This window comes from Phalangium opilio, unplaced genomic scaffold, assembly GCF_054372755.1.
Source record: "Phalangium opilio isolate 3A_F unplaced genomic scaffold, DU_Popi_V2 ptg000002l_1, whole genome shotgun sequence".
Lineage (NCBI taxonomy): Eukaryota > Metazoa > Arthropoda > Arachnida > Opiliones > Phalangiidae > Phalangium > Phalangium opilio.
The window spans coordinates 11,788,446-11,806,648 of record NW_028324144.1 but is presented as its reverse complement, the minus strand read 5'-3'; the positions used below and the strand labels follow the sequence as shown (position 1 = coordinate 11,806,648).

The 18,203-nt window shown below is 36.5% G+C and overlaps 1 protein-coding gene and 1 pseudogene across 4 annotated transcripts in view; both read right to left on the bottom strand.

The window, feature by feature from the left end:
- Positions 1 to 8,069: 8,069 nt before the first annotated feature.
- Positions 8,070 to 10,290, bottom strand: LOC149719794 (ATP-binding cassette sub-family C member 1-like; annotated as a pseudogene). The gene is made up of 4 exons (XR_016375485.1): positions 10,161 to 10,290; positions 9,729 to 9,849; positions 9,438 to 9,564; positions 8,070 to 8,825 (listed from the first exon to the last, which is right to left on the bottom strand). The product of XR_016375485.1 is annotated as an ATP-binding cassette sub-family C member 1-like (transcript).
- LOC149719791 (ATP-binding cassette sub-family C member 2-like) overlaps positions 9,735 to 18,203 on the bottom strand; it is a 28,613-nt gene continuing 20,144 nt past the window's right edge. For all 3 annotated transcript variants that reach the window (XM_089855582.1, XM_089855645.1, XM_089855716.1), the window contains 2 exons: positions 10,786 to 10,888; positions 9,735 to 10,685 (listed from right to left, as the gene is read on the bottom strand). In XM_089855582.1, coding sequence (XP_089711708.1) covers positions 10,077 to 10,685; positions 10,786 to 10,888 — 712 coding nt within the window. In that variant the 3' untranslated portion in view covers positions 9,735 to 10,076. The remainder of the gene's footprint in view (positions 10,686 to 10,785; positions 10,889 to 18,203) is intronic.

The following is an 18,203-nucleotide window of genomic DNA, read 5'->3' as shown; positions in this document are numbered from 1 at the left end:
ACCCTGTTATAAATTCGTTACTTAGAGCATGAACAAACTTCCTTTGAATTTCTTGCATGAAAATTTTAGCTCCTTCTTCCACAACTAGGCCTTCCGTTCCTTCGAGAAATACTTGCGTAAGACTTGGTTCATTTTCCTTCACAACATCCATCACTGCCTATCCATGGAAAAACTCACATTGAAATCACAGGAATAGCCGTCGAAAAACTTAAAATGCATACCTGTAGAATATTTTGGCCATGTTTCTTGATTCCAGCATCACACAGAACCAATCGAATAACTTTATTTAACATCGCGAGATATTCCAGTAGGTGTTCTTTTGGGATGAAAAGACCTCCTCTATCTCTCACTTTTATTCCTGAGAATATTATTTGTGTTTTTTCCTCGGCAGTTTGTCGCAACTTCAAGACTGCATCATAAAGTGTTTTTGCCTCTTTTATTTGCCCGGGGCTTAGCTTTTTACTAAAAAATGCCCTTCGTTTACTTTTCCTCCACACCTCGCCCATGCAGCCACCTCCTATGGTTAGAAGGCTCCTGTTATATGCATCTTCCAAACTATCATTCTGTAAACATACTTTCATCTTACCACATCTTTCCTATATAAATAACGGAAGTTGAAACAATTAAAAAGCTTACCATTTTCTTTGATACTTCACCACCAATGGAAGACGAACTACATATTCTACGCTTCTGACACCAGAATTTAAACACCTCTTCAGCATAGACGTGTAGAAGTAGAAGAAGGTTGTTTCTATCAAATGGTGATACAGCAGCAATAATATCTTCAAAAGTCTTCATTTCTCTCAATACCCATATATGAAACTTAAATACAGTAGAGCAGCTTTCAAGTTTTGTGTCAACTAACTCTCCTTTCCTATTTGTCTTTGGCAAATTTTCTTTATAGATGGAAATATACCCATTGTTTATGCGTTTCATGATTTGACTAGCGAATCCACCTTCTACTACTTTGTAGTGAAGTTGTAGCACAGGACTAGAGTCACCAAATATATTTGGTACTTCCATATTTATTGTATTTAATACTTCTAAACTCTCTTCACTAGTTAAATTGTCTTCCATGCTGCTTTTTTCAATACAATTAGAAATCAACTATCAACCCAAGGCTTAGCAAAGTGACTCAAATCTCAATGGCGTCTCTTTTAACCTCTGAACCGGATTTCCAATATGGGGCGGAAGTCGCTTCATTTCCACCGCTAGGGGTCTCTGTGCTGGGCGCGAACTTATGATGACGTAAAAGGCTCGAAAATAGGTTTCTAGTTAGTTTTGGCTAATTGTCATACTTATGGTTATTATGTTACTTATGGTAACATAGACATTTTTTAGGAAAAGAACTCTGCGCGATAACTTGCATCGTCATATTGACGGTCGTGGTAAAAGCTGACGGCTTTGAATTTTCAAGTGATAGTCTGAGATACACGCTCAAAGAAATATATCTTTGAACTGGCTTCCAAAGCCCGGGCAGCCAGCGTCCCGGTGTCAGGTGATCCAGGAGGTTATGTATAGAGTGACTAGTCTTTTAGTGTTAATCGGTTAGTCGCACTAGTGCTTAATTTTTAAACCGCGTATTAGAGATATATGTTTAACCAGATCAAACAATCAATGAACAGGTTTCATACTTATTTTTGGTCATTTATTTTCTTCTTTTACATGTTAATATTATGACTAGCGTAATTTTAATTTATAGTTGTTAAACCCTTCTATTAATTTGTTTTAAGACCTCGTTGACATTGCCTCTTCCCTAGCTAAATTTTTAATAAATAGTACAAAGTTTTTAAATTTCTTGTATACGCGCCGAGCGAGCCGCCACGATCGCCATCTAGCGGATTTCAGAAGAACAAATTGGTGGGAAAATGACCGCGTCTTTAAATGAAGCCATAGGGTTCTTGTGTAAGAATTATTACTGAAATTCCCCAGAAGGGGTGAAATTTTACCCATTTTCAAAGTTGTAGAATTCATTGCATTAAATGAAATGAATGAATTAACGCGCATAAAGAGAAAAAGTAAGTTTCTAGACTTTATGTTATCTAAGCCCAACACCCAAATTAAATGTACACAACGCCTACGAGATGTATATAGGTACAGTTAACCTAAAAAATGTGTCTGTCTGGAAGCACTTGCAAGTTAATTTAATTAACTTACAATATAAACATATTTAATTTGAACAATTACATAGATGGTAATATCATAAACATGCAGAAGTTTCCATGATACACTGTCCAGAGGCTACGGTATTAACTTCGTTTGGTTTACAAATATCTTTTACGTTAAAAATTCTAGGAGAGCGGTAGCTCTCTTAGATAAGACCTCATACTGACTTTAATGTATAAGGATGGTTTTTTGATTGGATATAACTTTTTTTGTATTGTATTAACTGCTTTAAAAAAATTCCACGGAACTACAATTCGGGCCCTCAATATGTATTTAAAATTTCAAGAAGATCCACTCATTAGTTTATTTTATAAAAAACAAAGTTGCTAAGGGTGGTTTTCATTTCCATAAAATTAATCAGCCCTTTTGGTGAAAAAGTTAAATTTTCCCATAGAAATAACATGGAGTTTTTTTTCAAATTTGGCCATTTTTTCGCCACCCTTTTGAAATGAAATATTCGTTTGTTACGTTTGGGAACGGTTTTATATCAAAATTTAAACCTTTTTCTAGGACCATTTTTAAGGTTTTTGAGAAAAATTAATTTTAAGTATGTTTAATTTTAAATTTTAAACACTACCCCAATCTGCGATATTTTAGCATTTATACACTGTTTTATTAGGAAATGTCAGCGAGACCAATGTTGGCCTTTTTTAACGTATAGTTGCCTCATAATAATCCGATTGTTCCTTCTTAATGCCTTTTGGTTGGAATGGCCTATCGATAGTGAGATAAGACGGCTTTAATATTGCTGCAGTGACGTTGACGCGGCCGCTACAGCGACGCCATCAAAACACACGGGTCTAAATTGTCGCGGATATAGTCAAATTCAAACTAGCTTAATGGACATTTTAACTTTTCCCTGCTAATTATTCTGGATAACCAATAAAAGATAATTAAACTAGACTCCCAATTAAAGATAAATAAACTAGATTACGAATTTAAGTAATTAAAGTAGTTTACCAATTAAACGTTCTTAGAATAAATTATCAATTAGAGTTAATTAAACTAGACTACCAATTATAGGTTATTAAACTAGATTACGAATTAAGGGTTACTAATTAAATTACCAATTAAGGGTTACTAATTAAATTACCAATTAAGGGTTACTAATTAAATTACCAATTAAGGGTTACTAATTAAATTACCAATTAAGGGTTACTAATTAAATTACCAATTAAGGGTTACTAATTAAATTACCAATTAAGGGTAATTAATCTAGATTATCAATTAAGGGTAATTAATCTAGATTACCAATTAAGGGTAATTAATCTAGATTACCAATTAAGGGTAATTAATCTAGATTACCAATTAAGGGTAATTATTCTAGATTACCAATTAAGGGTAATTAATCTAGATTACCAATTAAGGGTAATTAATCTAGATTACCAATTAAGGGTAATTAATCTAGATTACCAATTAAGGGTAATTAATCTAGATTACCAATTAAGGGTAATTAAACTAGATTACCGACGACTGGTAATTAAACTAGATTACCGACGACTGGTAATTAAACCAGATTACCGACGACTGGTAATTAAGCTAGATTACCGACGACTGGTAATTAAGCTAGATTACCGACGACTGGTAATTAAGCTACATTACCGACGACTGGTAATTAAGCTAGATTACCGACGGCTGGTAATTAAGCTAGATTACCGACGGCTGGTAATTAAGCTAGATTACCGACGGCTGGTAATTAAGCTAGATTATCGACGAATGGTAATTAAGCTAGATTACCGACGAATGGTAATTAAGCTAGATTACCGACGACTGGTAATTAAGCTAGATTACCGACGACTGGTAATTAAGCTACATTACCGACGACTGGTAATTAAGCTACATTACCGACGACTGGTAATTAAGCTACATTACCGACGACTGTTAATTAAGCTAGATTACCGACGACTGGTAATTAGGCTAGATTACCGACGATTGGTAATTAAGCTAGATTACCGACGATTGGTATTTAAGCTAGATTACCGACGACCGGTAATTTAGCTAGATTACCGACGACCGGTAATTAAGCTAGATTACCGACGATTGGTAATTAAGCTAGATTACCGACGATTGGTAATTAAGCTAGATTACCGACGACCGGTAATTAAGCTAGATTACCGACGACCGGTAATTAAGCTAGATTACCGACGACCGGTAATTAAGCTAGATTACCGACCACCGGTAATTAAGCTAGATTACCGACGACCGGTAATTAAGCTAGATTACCGACGACCGGTAATTAAGCTAGATTACCGACAACCGGTAATTAAGCTAGATTACTGACGACCGGTAATTAAGCTAGATTAACGACGACCGGTAATTAAGCTAGATTACCGACGACCGGTAATTAAGCTAGATTAACGACGATTGGTAATTAAGCTAGATTACCGACGACCGGTAATTAAGCTAGATTACCGACGACCGGTAATTAAGCTAGATTAACGACGACCGGTAATTAAGCTAGATTACCGACGACCGGTAATTAAGCTAGATTACTGACGACTGGTAATTAAGCTAGATTACCGACGACTGGTAATTAAGCTAGATTACCGACGACTGGTAATTAAGCTAGATTACCGACGACTGGTATTTAGCCGCATTACCGACGACTGGTAATTTAGTCGCATTACCGACGACTAGTAATTTAGCCGTATTACCGACGGCTGGTATTTAAGCTAGATTACCGATGGACGCGCAACGCCCTAGGACTTTTTCTCCCATATTTTCTAAAGAATTTTAATTAATATGAAGACTGAAGTGACAGATATTAATAAAATCTGTCATTGTAGACAAAGACTGGAAAGTGTAAAAGGTAAGGTTTGAAAAGAACTGCCTGAAGTAACAGATATTAAAATTTTCACTTTTGAAGACATCATTATAAAACATCAATTATTTTAAAAAATTCTTATCTTACTTTTTTCACAAAAATTTCATTTTCCCAAAATATTTTTCAGCAATATTTACCAAGTATTTTGTCCTCAATAGTACTTGTCACCTAGAAGGGTTTAAGGGATACTAGCTTGGTACTGGTTTTACTTTCAACTAACATTTGATTCTAGGAGATTCAAAGGGTTTAAGGGATACTAGCTTGGTACTGGTTTTACTTTCAACTAACATTTGATTCTAGGAGATTCAAATGCTTGGATATCTGAAAAGATTTCTCTTGAAGAGTTTAAATTTTTATATTTTAAAATTGAAAATATTGCGAAGCGGAAAATAATATAGGCCTTTTCTTTGTGATTTAGTTATTAGTGTCGAAAAGATCTGTAGATTGATCGTGATCTTTGAGAGCAACACGTACAGCACGTTAATATTTAATACTTTGAAAGCTTTACAATTTAAGAATACGTTTTGTAAAGTTTTAATACGGTTTATATTTTGTAAGCTCTCAACGATTTTCTCACGTTATAGGGTCAATTTTCTACCTAATTTTAAATTTTTGATAAAAAATAAAATGTAAAGCCGTAGTATTTTTAAAATAACGCGCATGTTCCTTTTTAAAATACTTTCCCCAAGTAATTTTGGTGAAAAAAGTAAGATAAGAATTTTTTAAAATAATTGATGTTTTATAATGATGTCTTCAAAAGTGAAAATTTTAATATCTGTTACTTCAGGCAGTTCATTTTCAAACCTTATCTTTTACACTTTCCAGTCTTTGTCTACAATGACAGATTTTATTAATGTGTTTAGTTTTTATTAGATTTTAGACTTTTCGACGAGTGGAATCCCTAAAATAATTTTGTAAACCTTGTAATGCTAAAAACGAGACGTATTTCATAATTGTAGCGCTCCCCATTTTTAAACTGAAAATCTACCATTTGCGAACTTCTCGCCAAGAGTTTTCAATTCAGTCCGCTAGAGGCATTGCGTGTAAGTATACCTCTCAATCCTCGGCGCGTATAGAACCGATTTTTAATACTAATCCCCCTATTCCCGATGAGTATACCATGGCTTATAGCACGATTTTAATTGAACAATCTGAGGCAAAATGATGCGTCATGTTCTTCACAGTAGGAACTTCTAAGTTATTTTCTAATATGCATCATCTTGAACCAGACTTTTCAGTTAAAAATCTTGCGTTAAGACTTGGCACACGCATCGATAATAAGGTGCATTCGTCCGAAAATGTGCCCTACCGCGGCCCTACCTAAAGTTTGACCCTGGCGACGGCCCTGTATCCAAAAGTGTTTGGTTGGCGCGCTCGGCAACGCCGTTTTGTTGTGGCGTTCCTGGAATCGTGAACTGTCTTTCTATGCCATGCTGCTCCAATAGTTCTTTAAATGAACGGCTTGTGTACTCTCCTCCGTTGTCACTTCGGATTGCTTTGATACTTGTTCCAATTTGGTTTTCTAGTCTTTTGCGATAAAGCTCAAACTTTTCTTTTACTTCGCTTTTTCTCTGCATCATGTATACCTCTGTATACCTTGAATAGTCATCTATGAAGGTAACAAAGTATCGACTTCCTCCTTTCGACGTAATGTCGATTGGTCCTACCACATCCGAATGTATGAGACTTAACGGTTCTTTAGCTCTTGTGAAACTTTTGGAAGGGAACGGTTTCGTCTTCAGTTTGCCCATCATACAAGTTTCACAATTGTTACTAACTATGTCTTCTTCAATGGTTATCTTTGGACCATCTGGTCGAGGCATTTGCTTTACAGCAGCTATATGTAGGTTCCCAATCTTCGATTCCATAGTTCTTCAGTTTTCGACATACCGTTGTTTGCCTTCAATAATACTGTTTCTTTTGCAGTGTCGGGCGCGTTCGTCCTTACTGTCTTTTCTTCATGGAAATAGTACAGTTTACCCTGCTTCAAACCTTTTGCTACTAGGTTTCCATTTTTCCGTATTTCCGCCTTTTCTTGGAGAAATATTTCCAGATTCTTGTTTGTCATCCGCGAAGTCGATAGTAAACTTCCTTCCAGCGTTGGCACGTAGATGGAATCCATAAGCGTGAAAGTCCATCCTCCACATTCTTCACTAAATTGGATTTGTACATTTCCTCTACCCTCGGCCAGTAAAAATCCACCTCCTGCTATTCCGACTTTAGTTTGAGTAGGTTCAAAAGTAATGAATTTGCCTTTATCGGACGTCATATGTTCGGTAGCTCCGCTGTCCATGACCCAAATTCCGTTTGAAATTTTGTGACTGTCTGGCAGCTAGTAGAGCAGTTTGCCTTATACATGACTGTCTTTCTTCTTGATTAGTCATTGCTATTGCTGCCATATGATTATGACTTGTTTCCATCGTAGGCCTCTTCTCATTTCCACTTTCACCTGGACAGTCCCTTGCTATGTGTCCAAAATTCAAGCACAGGTAGCATCTTCGGTTGACGTTACTTCTTTGATCTCCGTTTCTGTCTCTGAACGATTCAGTTTCTTTCCTTGTGGCAGTGCTACGCCCAGCATTGATTCGATCGCCAGTTACAGTTTTTCGACAAGTGGCGTTAGATCGATCTCTTGGTCTTCCTCTACTTCTCGTGTTTCCAGTTTGAACTGTAAGAGCTTTGATGTTATCTTCCAGAGAATGGTTGTCTGTTGGCGAGAATCCTATTCGTCTTTCTTCTTCGGTTAATTTTGCTTTTATCTTCGTCATCGTTAAATCCACTTCCAAACGCAAGCTTCTCGACATGAATTCGTATTCCTTTGGCAATCCCAAAACAGTTAATCCAGCTAAAACTGTTTCTTCAAATTTGAAGCCAGCATGTTTTACTTTATGATACAACGCATTCCGTCTTGTTAGGTAAGCGCTTATCGATTCGGCAGTTTTCTTCTATGTGATGATAAACTTGTAACGAACCAAATCCTACGATCCGTACTTTTAAGCTATTTAGCGGGGTAGAGCATACATCGTGCTATAAAGGCCAATAGGTAATAATAATAACTTGTCGTAGTCCAAGATAGTGTTTATTCTGTGCGCGATGGTGATGATGGTAGAGTGAGGTAGTGAGCAAATTCCTTCTTGATGGTCTCCTGAATGAGATCATCGGTGTCCATATCGACTGAGGCCGTGGCTTCGTCCAAGATCAGGATCTTGGTGTTTTTCAACAAGGCACGAGCCAAGCAGACCAACTGACGCTGTCCGACGCTCAGACTCTGTCCTCCTTCGGCCACGGGGTGATCCAGTCCTTGCTCGAGTGATGCTACGAACTATTTCAGGTGCGAGTGTTCCAGGGCGGTCCACAGTCGCTGGTCATCGTTTTGTCCAAAGGGATCCAGGTTGAGTCTGAGCGTGCCCGAGAAGAGGACGGGCTCTTGTGGGATAATAGTCAGTCGGGATCTCAGATCAGACAATCCCAATCGCTCCAACTCCACTCCGTATATGATGATCTGACCGCGCACCCCCTCGATGAGACGGAAGAGCGCCAGCGTCAGCGAGGACTTTCCCGCGCCTGTCCGGCCCACCACACCCACCTTCTCTCCAGCTTCGATCCTGACATTGATGTCCCTCAAGACCAAATCCAATCCTTCTCGGTATCTTGTGCTGTAGTGCTGGAATATGATTTGTCCTCGTTGAGGCCAGTCAGCAGGTGGTTGAGAATCTAGTTTCTCCCACTCGGCCTCGGACTCCAAGCGACAGTATTCGTCAATTCTTTCTATGGAGAGGACATTTGATTCCAAACCCGTAATGGCAGCGATAAAGACTTTGATCACCTGTAGAAGCTGTAAAATCAATATATTAAATTAGTATTTTAATTAGAAAATAAGTAACAGTGGAATTCAGGGGAAATTTTTACTAGCCAATTAGAATGAGGAATGAAATATCTTTCATGGATAAGACCTGATAACGACTTGAATGTAAGGAAAATGGTATATCACGAAAAGTACACATATAATAACCATAATTTTCGATCAAGCAGGCTTTATACACGACCCTATACATTTTCTCTATAGCTCAATGGCGGTGTATCTGAGGGGTGCTACCTTTGATGTTAGGTGAGTTTCCAATTTCACGGCCACTATGACGGCTTGTCACGGCTGTGACAACAGAGATAGGGAATGCCTCCAATCTTCAATTGACTTCACATACTTCAAACTAACTTTATACCAAGTTTCATGCTTTCTTGAAAAAGTGCACGATATTTTCAGCTATCCTTCAGACCAAACATTATTGAACAGTATAAACTTTCTCGCTTCACTATAGGCCTATCAATCTCCCATGCAAACCCCAGCCGCATTCAATTCCATCTCGAGATATTCTTTGCCTGATTGTGAGATTTTAACTTGTGGAAAAGACTATGATTTACTCGCTTCGTCGTCATTGGTAGCACTTACCCGATCGGCATTAGCCATGATCAATCCCACAAAATCAGCTGACAGAGTTCCTTTGCTTAAAATGATGAAAATTGCTGTGCAAAACAACAAGCAGTTGCCCAAGATATTGTAGCGTACTCTCAGCCATCTGGAAAGAAATTCCATTTTATTGAATTAGAAAAATGAGTAGTGACTTGGAATTCCCGCTTTTCATTGCATAAACAGCTTTTCAATCCAAAGGCAATGTAGATGTTGAAAAAACGGCCGATCCAAAAAAAATGCAATTGAAAAATGACGCAATTACAAAATTACCTTTGCGCCATGTTCATCATGTAATTAGCAGAAGTGCATTCGTCGATCAGTTTGAGGAAGTGTCCTTCGAAGTTTTCTTCGGCGTCACATACCCTGATGACAGTGCTGCCAGCCACTGATCCTGCCACGTGCGAAAACAAGAAGGAATTTCTCAAGCTTGTGGTTCAATATTTCAAAGATTTGTATATTATTTTAATTTCGGGTAGAAAGTGATGGGTGGAAAAGACATAACAAGGTCTCTTTCCCGTCGCTTTATAAAATTTCTGTTAACTTTTGGAAATATTGCCAATGTTTATTACTCTATTTTTCAAAACTCCCGAATTATTAAGGATCAAAAGTGGCTATCTCTCACTCGATTCTAATTCCAAAATTAACAATTGACAGTGTTACTGAATAACAACTTATGACAGGAGACTGAAATATAGTTCCTACCTGAAGTAAAAGGTATCCGACGACAACAATAATGCAGGGAATTATGAACAATGGTAAATATATTGCAATTCGTAACGGGTATAAAACTAAAAATATTAATCCCCAATTGGTGGACGACAGCAATGGAGGTAGTTGCTGGTCGAGGGCGTCAATATCTTGGGAGAAACGATTGAGTATTCTTCCAACGGGAGTCGTGTCGAAGAAGGACATGGGGGAACGAGATACGCTTTCAAGCATTTTCCCATGTAGGCAATTTGCCGCTCGTAGACAGCGAAAGATGTTCATGATTACGTCCAGAAATGCCACAGTGGCTTGGCTTAGTCCAAGAACGACTAAGACCGCAATACGGGTTGCTTTTAAGTCTGGGTTTGCTTTAAAATCTTCCATGGAGTCCGCGCACCACATAGAAAGCCAATACATTGACGAAAAATTAAGGACTACAACACTGGTGAGTAATACTTGGTATATCGCACACCATGTTATACCGTAGGCTTTGAAATATTGCTTATATTGTGATACGGATATCTGGAAATGCGCAATACATTATGACGAGGAAATATGTGCGTAGAGAGGTTTGGTTCTCAAAAAAAGTTCAAACTAGCCTCTCATATTAAAAAGTGCATACATTTCCTTCTTTGAGCGTATCTTTAGTCATGAGTTTTGCCTTATCTTTATCCAAGACTTTTCCTTGTGATGCAAGATGAGGTCTCTCAACTTTGATATTTAACCTGCCACAAAAATTGCAATAGCGTAATTCATAAGTTAGCAAACGGTGTTCAAACATAGAGTTTGTTTCTTAAAGCTAGGTTCCCACTTGATCGAAAATGACGACCGAAAACTTGAGCAATGCGTCAAAAAAGTGAATTTTACGCAGCCCTTCGACGGCAAGATTTTAGTTCGGTTCACACATACGACTGAATTTAGACCAAAAAGGGCGGTCGACCAGTAGTCACGTGGCACGAGTTGGAATTGGGACTCAGAGCCAGAAGAACCTAAAGCCTTGTTCACACTTACATGAGAAAGCGATTCGACGCGATTCAAAACGCTTCCATAGTTAAGTGTGAACAAAACTGATACTTGAGAAGCTATTTACAAACTTGGTTTCTTGAAGTTGCTTCGCAAACCAACTAGAAGCGGCTTTGTAGGCTAGTTTCTAGTTTTCAGGGGTATTCCACACTGGTACTTATATTTGTACTTGTAATTGTACTTGTACCGGTGCTTGTATTTGTACTTTTACCGGTGCTTGTATTAGTACTTGTACCGGTGCTTGTATTTATACTTGTACCGGTGCTTGTATTTGTACTTGTACCGGTGCTTGTATTTGTACTTGTACCGGTGCTTGTATTTGTACTTGTACCGGTGCTGGTTTTGTACTTGTACTGGTGCTTGTATTTGTAATTGTACCGGTGGTTGTATTTGTACTTGTATCGGTGCTTGTATTTGTCCTTGTATCGGTGCTTGTATTTGTCCTTGTACCGGTGCTTGTATTTGTCCTTGTACCGGTGCTTGTATTTGTCCTTGTACCGGTGCTTGTATTTGTCCTTGTACCGGTGCTTGTATTTGTCCTTGTACCGGTGCTTGTATTTGTCCTTGTACCGGTGCTTGTATTTGTCCTTGTACCGGTGCTTGTATTTGTCCTTGTACCGGTGCTTGTATTTGTCCTTGTACCGGTGCTTGTATTTGTCCTTGTACCGGTGCTTGTATTTGTCCTTGTACCGGTGCTTGTATTTGTCCTTGTACCGGTGCTTGTATTTGTCCTTGTACCGGTGCTTGTATTTGTCCTTGTACCGGTGCTTGTATTTGTCCTTGTACCGGTGCTTGTATTTGTACTTGTACCGGTGCTTGTACTTGTACCGGTGATTGTATTTGTACTTGTACCGGTGCTTGTATTTGTACTTGTACCGGTGCTTGTATTTGTACTTGTACCGGTGCTTGTATTTGTGCTTGTACCGGTGCTTGTATTTGTGCTTGTACCGGTGCTTGTATTTGTGCTTGTACCGGTGCTTTTATTTGTACTTGTACCGGTGCTTGTATTTGTACTTGTACCGGTGCTTGTATTTGTACTTGTACCGGTGCTTGTATTTGTACTTGTACCGGTGCTTGTATTTGTACTTGTACCGGTGCTTGTATTTGTACTTGTACCGGTGCTTGTATTTGTACTTGTACTTGTACTTGTACTGGTACTTGCACTACAAGTTATTGTGCATCGACACTAAATCCCTTCAAAATAATTTCATTGATAATGTGTTTTCGGAAAATGGAATAGTTCTTGAAAAAGCGTAGATATGTAATTTTTTAAATTAATTTAGATGTAATAGAAAAATTAACAGTAAAATCAGTTGATTGAATTAAATAGTGATTAAGGATTAAATAAATAGAAATAATTAACGAAAAATTGCAATATCTGTAACGTGCAGTCAATCGGTAAGGTTATTTTCACCGCGCCTTAGCAAAGAACACCAATGCGTGAACCGAGGCTGCTGAAATCGCTTCGAACTATTAATAAAGTCTGTTTCAAAACTAGTTGTGCAAACGAGTTGACAACCGACTCCTGTGCAAGTGTGTACATAGCATAAGCCTTGGCTTTTGATTTCCCCTTGATGGTATCTTAATTAAGGAGCTTACTTTTACCAAATGAAGGTCAGAGATTCGAATCAAAGGTTTATTGCATACAAACACGGCAATAGCGACTCGCGATCAAATCCAATTAGAGAATTCAGACACAAAAGTTCAGAGCACGCAAATGTGGCAATGGCGACTGGCGAGTTGAAAAAATACCTCAAAGCGGCGATAAAAAACTCCCCTATTATGACGTCAACAGAAGCTTCATCCCGAAACGAATTTTGATTGGTTATGAAAATGATTTTACGTCGGCCTCTGCGTCAAAAATAGAACACCAGTTCTGTTCGACCGAAAGCCAGGGCCGTCGCCAGGGTCAAACTTTAGGTAGGGCCGCGGTAGGGCACATTTTCGGACGAATGCACCTTATTATCGATGCGTGTGCCAAGTCTTAACGCAAGATTTTTAACTGAAAAGTCTGGTTCAAGATGATGCATATTAGAAAATAACTTAGAAGTTCCTACTGTGAAGTCGTCGGTAATGCGGCTAAATACCAGTCGTCGGTAATCTAGCTTAATTACCAGTCGTCGGTAATCTAGCTTAATTACCAGTCGTCGGTAATCTAGCTTAATTACCAGTCGTCGGTAATCTAGCTTAATTACCGGTCGTCGGTAATCTAGCTTAATTACCGGTCGTCGGTAATCTAGCTTAATTACCGGTCATCGTTAATCTAGCTTAATTACCGGTCGTCGGTAATCTAGCTTAATTACCGGTCGTCGGTAATCTAGCTTAATTACCAATCGTCGTTAATCTAGCTTAATTACCGGTCGTCGGTAATCTAGCTTAATTACCGGTGGTCGGTAATCTAGCTTAATTACGGGTCGTCGGTAATCTAGCTTAATTACCGGTCGTCGGTAATCTAGCTTAATTACCGGTCGTCGGTAATCTAGCTTAATTACCGGTCGTCGGTAATCTAGCTTAATTACCAATCGTCGGTAATCTAGCTTAATTACCAATCGTCGGTAATCTAGCTTAATTACCGGTCGTCGGTAATCTAGCTAAATTACCGGTCGTCGGTAATCTAGCTTAAATACCAATCGTCGGTAATCTAGCTTAATTACCAATCGTCGGTAATCTAGCCTAATTACCAGTCGTCGGTAATCTAGCTTAATTAACAGTCGTCGGTAATGTAGCTTAATTACCAGTCGTCGGTAATGTAGCTTAATTACCAGTCGTCGGTAATGTAGCTTAATTACCAGTCGTCGGTAATCTAGCTTAATTACCAGTCGTCGGTAATCTAGCTTAATTACCATTCGTCGATAATCTAGCTTAATTACCAGCCGTCGGTAATCTAGCTTAATTACCAGCCGTCGGTAATCTAGCTTAATTACCAGCCGTCGGTAATCTAGCTTAATTACCAGTCGTCGGTAATGTAGCTTAATTACCAGTCGTCGGTAATCTAGCTTAATTACCAGTCGTCGGTAATCTAGCTTAATTACCAGTCGTCGGTAATCTGGTTTAATTACCAGTCGTCGGTAATCTAGTTTAATTACCAGTCGTCGGTAATCTAGTTTAATTACCCTTAATTGGTAATCTAGATTAATTACCCTTAATTGGTAATCTAGATTAATTACCCTTAATTGGTAATCTAGATTAATTACCCTTAATTGGTAATCTAGATTAATTACCCTTAATTGGTAATCTTGAATAATTACCCTTAATTGGTAATCTAGATTAATTACCCTTAATTGGTAATCTAGATTAATTACCCTTAATTGGTAATCTAGATTAATTACCCTTAATTGGTAATCTAGATTAATTACCCTTAATTGGTAATCTAGAATAATTACCCTTAATTGGTAATCTAGATTAATTACCCTTAATTGGTAATCTAGATTAATTACCCTTAATTGGTAATCTAGATTAATTACCCTTAATTGATAATCTAGATTAATTACCCTTAATTGATAATCTAGATTAATTACCCTTAATTGGTAATTTAATTAGTAACCCTTAATTGGTAATTTAATTAGTAACCCTTAATTGGTAATTTAATTAGTAACCCTTAATTGGTAATTTAATTAGTAACCCTTAATTGGTAATTTAATTACTAACCCTTAATTGGTAATTTAATTAGTAACCCTTAACTGGTAATTTAATTAGTAACCCTTAATTGGTAATTTAATTAGTAACCCTTAATTCGTAATCTAGTTTAATAACCTATAATTGGTAGTCTAGTTTAATTAACTCTAATTGATAATTTATTCTAAGAACGTTTAATTGGTAAACTACTTTAATTACTTAAATTCGTAATCTAGTTTATTTATCTTTAATTGGGAGTCTAGTTTAATTATCTTTTATTGGTTATCCAGAATAATTAGCAGGGAAAAGTTAAAATGTCCATTAAGCTAGTTTGAATTTGACTATATCCGCGACAATTTAGACCCGTATGTTTTGATGGCGTCGCTGTAGCGGCCGCGTCAACGTCACTGCAGCAATATTAAAGCCGTCTTATCTCACTATCGATAGGCCATTCCAACCAAAAGGCATTAAGAAGGAACAATCGGATTATTATGAGGCAACTATACGTTAAAAAAGGCCAACATTGGTCTCGCTGACATTTCCTAATAAAACAGTGTATAAATGCTAAAATATCGCAGATTGGGGTAGTGTTTAAAATTTAAAATTAAACATACTTAAAATTAATTTTTCTCAAAAACCTTAAAAATGGTCCTAGAAAAAGGTTTAAATTTTGATATAAAACCGTTCCCAAACGTAACAAACGAATATTTCATTTCAAAAGGGTGGCGAAAAAATGGCCAAATTTGAAAAAAAAACTCCATGTTATTTCTATGGGAAAATTTAACTTTTTCACCAAAAGGGCTGATTAATTTTATGGAAATGAAAACCACCCTTAGCAACTTTGTTTTTTATAAAATAAACTAATGAGTGGATCTTCTTGAAATTTTAAATACATATTGAGGGCCCGAATTGTAGTTCCGTGGAATTTTTTTAAAGCAGTTAATACAATACAAAAAAAGTTATATCCAATCAAAAAACCATCCTTATACATTAAAGTCAGTATGAGGTCTTATCTAAGAGAGCTACCGCTCTCCTAGAATTTTTAACGTAAAAGATATTTGTAAACCAAACGAAGTTAATACCGTAGCCTCTGGACAGTGTATCATGGAAACTTCTGCATGTTTATGATATTACCATCTATGTAATTGTTCAAATTAAATATGTTTATATTGTAAGTTAATTAAATTAACTTGCAAGTGCTTCCAGACAGACACATTTTTGAGGTTAACTGTACCTATATACATCTCGTAGGCGTTGTGTACATTTAATTTGGGTGTTGGGCTTAGATAACATAAAGTCTAGAAACTTACTTTTTAGTTTTTAGCGCCATCTATTGATGGGCTAAAAACTAATGCATTTATACCGAAGATTTACTACCCCCACTTTTACCCCTTTCACCCCCACTTTTTCCCCCCTCTTTTCCCCCCATTTCCCCCTTTTTTAGTGCCTTTCCCCCCTATATTACCCCCTTTTTTCGCCCATTATATCCTATGTTACGGCTGGTTGGGCGTCTTAACCCCGCCTTTTCGCGTTAATTTATTCAAATTTATTCATAATTCATAAATAATGCTCTAAAACGCTAACAGATGGACCTAGGGTAGCTAACCTTCATGTTATTTTATTTCGCAAATTTCCAAATCCCCGACGGGATTCGAACGTACCAACGTTAACGCTACAGTTCGGAAACCCGGCACGCTACGAAAGCGCCACCGAATTCTTGTATAAACCTTTCCTTTCATAAGATATGAGCTGGGATAGAAATCCATCTCGAGTCTAGGCGCGTTTGCGGCGTTTCGCGCTAAGAGAGAGAAATTAAATAATCGCCCACTACCACGTTAATATGACGTTAAGTCGGCCTCAAAGTCACGTCTGAAGCTTAGAGTTCTTTTCCTAAAACCTTATCAGTCTTGAATGTAGAGAGAAACGAATTAGCAGGCAAAGTTCACCATGAGTTAACCAATGATATCGTCTCTTGAAAACTCGTCTGCTACTCTACTTAGATAAGCGAGCAGTCCACGTTTACAAGTGAGATTAATGATAACTTTATAAATAATGATGTAGTTTAATTAAGTTTAAAATTAACCGATTGAGGAAGTTACAATAGTTCAATATATATTATTCTGTAATTTAATTAAGATTAAAATAAATATATATTCACGAGTGAGATTAATGATAATTATAGATAATGATGTTTCAAGTAAGTTAATTGAGGAATTCACTGTAGATTAATTAATATTATACTTTAATTTAATTAATATTATACTTTAATTTAATTAAAATTGAGGAAGTTACAATAGTTCAATATATATTATTCTGTAATTTAATTAAGATTAAAATAAATATAAATTCACGAGTGAGATTAATGATAATTATAAATAATGATGTTTCAAGTAAGTTAATTGAGGAATTTACTTTAATTTAATTAATATTATACTTTAATTTAATTAATATTATACTTTAATTTAATTAATATTATACTTTAATTTAATTAATATTATACTTTAATTTAATTAATATTATACTTTAATTTAATTAATATTATACTTTAATTTAATTAATATTATACTTTAATTTAATTAATATTATACTTTAATTTAATTAATATTATACTTTAATTTAATTAATATTATACTTTAATTTAATTAATATTATACTTTAATTTAAATAATATTATCATGATACTATAGTTTATGATAACTTTACAAATAATGATGTAGTTTAGTTAAGTTTAAAACTAACCGATTGAGGAAGTTACTATAGGGTTGGTACTGGTAATTATGGAAACTTTTTGCAAATATTTGAATAACTTCCGTGGAGCTAACGTTAGACACCAGAAACTTTCAGGATATGAAATATGATTCTTTATACACAATTCGCTATGTTTTCAGCTTTTTAACTCTCTTAAATTTTGCACAATATCCTATTTCCCAATCCCCTCGGAGGACCCCAATTGTGAACAATCACTGGTAAATGTAAACACCCTGACCCTAAATACTGAAGGAGGTAGTGACTGAACACTGGACCCAAATGTGAACAACAATGATAATCAAATGGGAGGAATAAAAAAGGCCCTAGGAAAGGACAGGGTTGCCACAGTACCTGGAAATCCTGGAAAATCTGGAAAAGTCAGGGAATTTAAAAATGGGCCGAAAAGGTCAGGGAAAAGTCAGGGAATTTGATTTAGTGGGTAAAACTTCTGGGAATAAGTCTTTATTGAAAGAGTAATGAAAGTTTCTCCTCATGCTCTCTCAACAAAGAAAAGTCTAGATTAATCCTTAAAAATGTCTAGAATTGTTTTTGCTCTTTTAGACTGTTATTTATAGTTAAAATGTTTCTTATTTGTATTGGTGCAACAAATACATGGGAAAATTTAATGTTGAGAGTTTATTTAATTATAACCAC